At 42.0% G+C, this 6360-nt stretch overlaps 1 protein-coding gene across 1 annotated transcript in view; it reads left to right on the top strand.

The window, feature by feature from the left end:
• The first annotated feature begins 1246 nt into the window (after positions 1-1246).
• The window catches only part of LOC107184030 (chromosome unknown open reading frame, human C12orf75), a 21556-nt gene continuing 16442 nt past the window's right edge, over positions 1247-6360 (top strand). The window contains exons 1-2 of the mRNA XM_015567576.1: positions 1247-1253; positions 1662-1794. Of these exons, the coding sequence (XP_015423062.1) occupies positions 1247-1253; positions 1662-1794 (140 nt within the window). The remainder of the gene's footprint in view (positions 1254-1661; positions 1795-6360) is intronic.

Below are 6360 nucleotides of genomic sequence, written 5' to 3'. Positions count from 1 at the left end.
CGAGTTAGACACTGAAGCACAGTGATTTATTGGCTGTTAGACAAATATTGGAACAAGGACTTGACTGGAGCCTTCTGCCTTCCGATTCCATGATGTTCTTTTCCTGCCACCCTACTGCCCCTGCTGAGATGGAGGGGGTGGCATCTGTCCCCCCCATTCTCCCTGTGGGTTGTCCTAGGTGCCCCTTCATTGCCGAATGGACTCACAGTCCACTTGATGGTCTCGGCCTTCTTTTCCCTGTAACACTTCACAGAATCAAGTTTCTGATACATTGGTTCTCCCTTTTCCTGACCACACCAAAACCCTCAATTCCCTACCCTTTTCCATGAAAATAAAAATGAGAAAATAGGGTAGTATTTTAATTCTGGACTGTCTTCCAGATTCTCATACTTGTTTTGACTTTGAAATAAAATGTTCATTTTCACGGTCTTTTGGTGGCACTAATCCTTTATTTTTTTCTCTCTCAAGTTACGCTGCTGTTGGCAGTGTTTCTTATGTTAAGATATTTTTTTTTTTAAGTTTTAGGATTTTTTTAGTTTTATGATCTCAGATGCCAAAGCACTTTTTATTTATATAAGTGATAGTTGTGGCACAGAAATATTAACCTTCCCTGAAGAAAGGAACTACGTTTGTAACAAAATTGAGGTTTGGTCAGAGCCTTAAAAGTATTTGTTTGAGACACAGTCTTGATTATCTGTGTGCTCTGCAGGGAGTTTGCAGTAGGACAATCCTAAATTAGTATCCCCAGGGCATAGTTCTTGCAGTCTTGGCAATAACTTTTCCTGCAGACTCACTTGCTTACTCTGTAGCACATCTTCCTTTATTTTGATATTTCTGTGACTTGTGCAGAAGTTATTTTAATTTCCATTTCATAGATATGGAAATCGAGATATTAAGTGGAATGTGACTGTTAATAATAACAACTGAGATATTTTTATGGCCAGATTCGTGCTCTGTTTACATGTATAGTTTTTTGTTTTTAATCTTTATAACCTTTGAGAAAGCTACTCTTATTACCCTCATTTCACACACGAGGGAAGTGAGGTTTTGAGAGATTGGAGGACACTGACTGTTACATGGATAGTCAAGTTGGAACCAAGCTCTGTGTCGCTAGGTAAGGATACTAGGAGAAGGAAGTGTGGAGGCCATGTTGTGGGCGGAGAACCTGTGATGAGTGATAAGATTGGGGTCCAGAGAGATGGGTTGTTCCTGGCATGTCAGTGGGAAGCAGGAACGAGAGGGCTCCATGGCAAGTGGGAGCACGCTTATAAATGTATGTAACTCCTCTGGAGCTGGGCTGGTGTCCTTGACACGTCCTACGTCACATAGGACCTCACCTTCTTTTTGGCTCCGGACTGCTTTACTTCGTGACTGATGCAGAGTGTGACATACAACAATGCCAGATAGACACCAGCTTAGAAGGGCTGTGGCTTAGAAAAGAAAATATTTCTCAAATCCATCTGTTTCTTTCTCTGTAAAACGAGAAGATTGGATGAGGTGATCTGTAAAATCCCTTCAGAACCACCACCTTGTAATATATAGGAATTGTTAAACATGGGCAGAATAAATTCTAAATTTAGGATTTGAATTTTATGATTGTCTTGTCCTCCTTTTCCTGAAAATAATCGTTTAAAACACCATATTCTGAAGTTGTCTCATAGAATATTATTTTATTTGGGTATTGGGCTTAAATTCTTTTGGGGGGCTGAAAATTTTTGTGGCAATACTATCTATCTCACTAATACAAACCTATCTTCCCCCCTCCCCAGGCCCTGCAGGAGCGGCTAAAGATGTGTAAGTATTTAATATTATGATTTGCTAAGCTCTTTCCAAGGAACACACTCATTTCATGATTATGACCTTTAGATATATGTAGGTATGGCCGAAGAGACACGGAAATACTTTCGTACAATGTACAAATCAAGATTATCATTTGGTTTATGATTAAAGTGCTATTTGAAGAATGTGATTATGACCCCCCCAACAGATTTTTTTTTTAAAAATTATTTTTAGAAAGAGAGGAAGAGAGAGGGAGAGAGAGATAGAAACATCAATGATGAGAGAGAATCATTGATCTGTCAGCTTCCTCCTGCATGCCCACTGCTGGGGATCAAGCCCGAGACCTGGGCATGTGTCCTGACCAGGGATTGAACCATGACCTCCTGGTTCAAAGGTTGATGCTCAACCACCTAGCCATGCTGGCTGGAAGAAAAGTTAAAAGAGAAAAAAATCAGCTGCTATTCTACCATCAGAGACAACCATCATTGATAGTTTATACTATTCCATTTTTTCTAATTCTTCCTGATTGTGTGTATATATGATCTTGTACATTGAAGTCTGTTACTCTTTTATTTAATTTTTGCGTGGAGGATATGTAGGTGTACTTTTAGGCTAAAGGGTTGAAACCAGTAGAGTCAGAAAAGCTGAGGGTGGTTTGGGGAGGGAGTTATCTGTGGTGAGGAAGAAAATAAATGATGGAAATAGGTATTAGAACAGGCGACAAGGATTAAAAATGTAGGTTAACCTTAGAAACTCGAGATAAGGAGGAATGCATGGGTGAAGATATATGAAATTTAATCGCCTTAAGACAGACTCGCATGCATATCCTGGAGTGAGCCTTCCTTTTTCTCTCTCCCTCTGTCTCTTTAAAATTAAATCACAGGGCAGTACATGCAGAACCAAACAGAAGTGGCTTCAGCGTGATGACATTTGGCTGCTTTCACAAACCTGCCAAGATCGGCCATGCTTTTTAAAATTGCAGTGAATGATCTTAGCTCTTTGGCACAAACAGGTTGTGTTAGGATATTTTTGGCTGGAGATGGCAGAGGCCCAGCTTAAACTGGCTTAAACAAACAAACAAAAAGGAATTTATTGGCACGTGTAATGGAAAAGCTCCAGGGGTTTGGCCTAATCAGCTGGGTTCAGGTAATCAAATGACAGGTACGAATGCGCTCATCTCCGCCTTCCTGTTTTTGGCTCCACGCGTAGGCAGCTTCCCTCAAGTGGTGATGGAGATGCCAGTTTATATCTGATCAGCTCAATGATTCCTGTGGGAAGAGGGCTGCTCTTTCTCTGTGGCTTGATTAAAAGTTCTAGGGCGAGGCTCTCCCTGGCCAGGACTGGGGTCCTGTGCCTCTTTCTGAAATAGTCAGTGGGCCAGGGAACGTGAGCTTCTCATTGGCCAGCCTAGGTCATGTGCCCACTGCTGCAGCCAATCAGTGCCATTAGCTCCACATGACTATTTGGCCAAAAAGTGAGAGAGTGGCAGTTCCCACTCCAAAGAAAAATTGGGATGCCGTTACCAGAATGGGGGCAATTATATCTGGGCAGGCAGAAGCAAAGCATGTTCTCCATGTAGGCCAATTTTCATGTTATTGAAAAAAAATCTCAAAATTTTAAGGGGTAGTTATAAAAATATTATAATTATGTTTCAAATGAGAAATGCTATTAAACAAGTTGACTCAGACTTAGTAGTTGCTGTTGAAAGGAAAAGACCGTAGCCACTCACTGTAAGCAAGATAACTCAAGTGCTTCTTTCACTTAAAACCTGTGAAGTGACATTTCATTAAGGTTCCTTTCTTGACAAAGCAATTTTATTCTTATGGAAAGTGGCAGCTGGAGAGAAAATTATCTTGGAATGAGTTAACATAAAACATGCTGAAGCTCTTGTCTTTTTAAAAAAATGAAATTACGAATCTCTAGTCTTGAGTTTCCTTGGAATCCTTTATTAATTTCTGCATCTAAAGCACTTATATCAGCTCTCTGTTCCTTGTTACGAACCTGAGGGTGTCTGATGGACCCATCCTCTGTGAAGTAGCGGGCAGGGTGTGGAGGATGGGGCGGGGTAGCATTGGAAAAGCGTGCATTTGGGGAGCAGAGAGACCTGCTGCCATTTACTAGCTGTGCCCTTGGTATTCTTATCTGCAAAATTGGAATAGCACTAACGGTGCAGGGCAGCCATCTTCATCTTTACCATCATCCTCTGCAGTTAGTAGCTCCTCTTGATTGAGGGCTGTGAGCTATACAGCGACTCTAGCACTTCAGGTACATTATCTCATTCCGTACCCATGGTAGTCCAATGGGGACAGTAATGCTGTTTCATTTTGCAAATGAGGAGTGAGGCAGAGAGCACTTAAGTAACTGCTCGAGGGTTATGATGGTTATTGGTACAGTAGGTTCTGTGTCCTAGTGTAATACTTGGCATATGCTTTGCTGCCCCTGTAAGTGCTAGAGAAGGATTGGGTGGTTTAATTGGTGTTGAGAAGATTTAGCAGAGCCTCCGCCATGAATACCTGATGGCAGGAGACCCGTTGCCTTGAGGGCCTTGCCTTCATAGAGATCGCACAGTCCCAGTGGGTGTCCATCCGTACATGGTTAGATTTTCCTTGGGCAGGACCCAGCGGAATATGACCTTGAAGAGGTAAAGTAGATGGGTGGCTTCCTCCAGGGATAGAGACCAGCAAATGTTGCTGAAATGCTTGACTACAAGGCATGGGCTAGAGAGACGGGGAGGGACGCCCACAGGGGCTCATGAATGGCGCGCGCGCGCACGTGCGAGCGTGTGTGCGTGCATGCGTGTGTGTGTGTGTGTCTGTGTCTGTGTAGGGACTGGAGGTGAAGTTGCAACAAGACAGCGGGCGTCTTGGGACTGGGAACAGCGGAAGGAAGACTTTTCCCCCACTTAGAGAGTGGGATTTTCTCCTCTGAAATGTCAGAGGTGAAGTAGTTCCAGGAACCAAGCTCTACTGAGCAGCCGTGGGAGTAAGTTATTAGAGCAGCAATTAAAATGGTTGGGATAGAGGAAGTTAGTGAAATGTGAGGCAAGAGGTCGATTGGATGATCATGATGCTTAGAAAGAAAGCCAAGGTCTTCAGTGTGTTGGGGCTGTTTGTAGCAGGCTCCGGCGCCCAAGGGGAGAGGTTTTGAGTGAAGGCGGAATTGGCCCTGAGTGAGAGAGCTCTGTGCGGAGGTTGGGGAGCATGCTGGCTCCATCTCCTGTTTGGAGACTCTGGGATGTGAGAAAACAAGCTGCATGTGGTCCAGGTTCTGGAAAAGTGATACCAGCAGGGAAAAGCAAGGGTTCTTTAGGTAAGGAGGTGGAGAGAACATTCCTGACTGACCTATGGCAAATGATACTTTCACAGCCAGTGATGAAATAACCCAAACCCCGTGTGCTTCTTAGGAGAGCAATAGAGGGGCAGGGAAATTGTCATTCAGCTCTGATCCATTAGCCCCATCCAAGGAGTGAATGCTTCTCAGGTTCTCCAGTGATACATTCTAGAAGAAAGAAGGGGACTGATATTGCCAAGGGGCTCATCCAAGGAAGAGATTTAAAGATGACTCTCCAAAGAAGTGTTGACATTGGGAAGAAATGAATGAGGTTTCCGTATAGGCCGAATCAGTCCACGATAAAACATTAATTCGATCCTAAATCAAATGTAATTGTTTGGTAGACTTGATCAGAAGCACCCTAAAAAGCAGGAGCCGTCATAAAACATTATAAAGTTAAATAATTATACTTAATCTGGAGAACTGTGGTATGACTGGAAGTCAGTATTGTCAATTAACAAACTTATTCCAAAAGATTACGATGAGCGGCAACTAAAAGTAGATAGTTAGCTACGCTCAAAGTCTCCAGAGGCTTCCATATTAAATTTTTACTATTTACAAATCAAACTAAGTTGGTGGCACTGCAAATATGGAAAAAGAAAAGACTTCAGGCTGTTTTTTAGCTTCTTAGATCATTGCTAATAAGAATAGCTCTAGATTTAGAATATTTTTCTTGATGAGTAAAAAAAATAAATCTCTCTCTTTTTTTTTTTGCCACATAACTATGTTAGGTCTGGAAAGCTAGGGAAGTGAACTTTGTGCATTTTAAGGCAGGCTATAGCCAGGATGAGTTAGGAGATGCTAATTGGGTGTGGGGGAGGGAACTCTGTCTCACATTTGTCATCTATATTTGTTCCTGAGAGTGCACACAATGGATCCGTGCCATGGTTCCATTATTTTACCTTTGAAACCCTTTTTAAGGCCACTTCAGATAGCTCTTTTATACAACTCAGAAACTGAGCAAACAAGTGAATAAAACATTTTGACTATCATGTATTACTGAGGAAGAAAAAAGTAGTGGTTTATATTTGATATAGTAACTTTGGATAAAGTTTCTTTCTTTCTTTTTAAATTTATTGTTTTTGTTTGCCCAGTATGCCAGGTTTGGGGGCTGGTAATTATATCCTTTGAATAGTCACCATCAGGTTGAATGAAAAGCTGTGGTGAATAAAAGCTAATATAAGAGTCAGATAATCTGCAGAAAGATGTAGAATCCAAGCACTGGATCTTAACGTGTTCCTTAATACGTTA

This window comes from Myotis davidii, unplaced genomic scaffold (assembly GCF_000327345.1).
Source record: "Myotis davidii unplaced genomic scaffold, ASM32734v1 scaffold120, whole genome shotgun sequence".
In the NCBI taxonomy this organism is placed as follows: Eukaryota; Metazoa; Chordata; class Mammalia; order Chiroptera; family Vespertilionidae; genus Myotis; species Myotis davidii.
The sequence above is the reverse complement of the archived record's forward strand: the minus strand, read 5'-3'. Positions and strand labels throughout refer to the sequence as shown.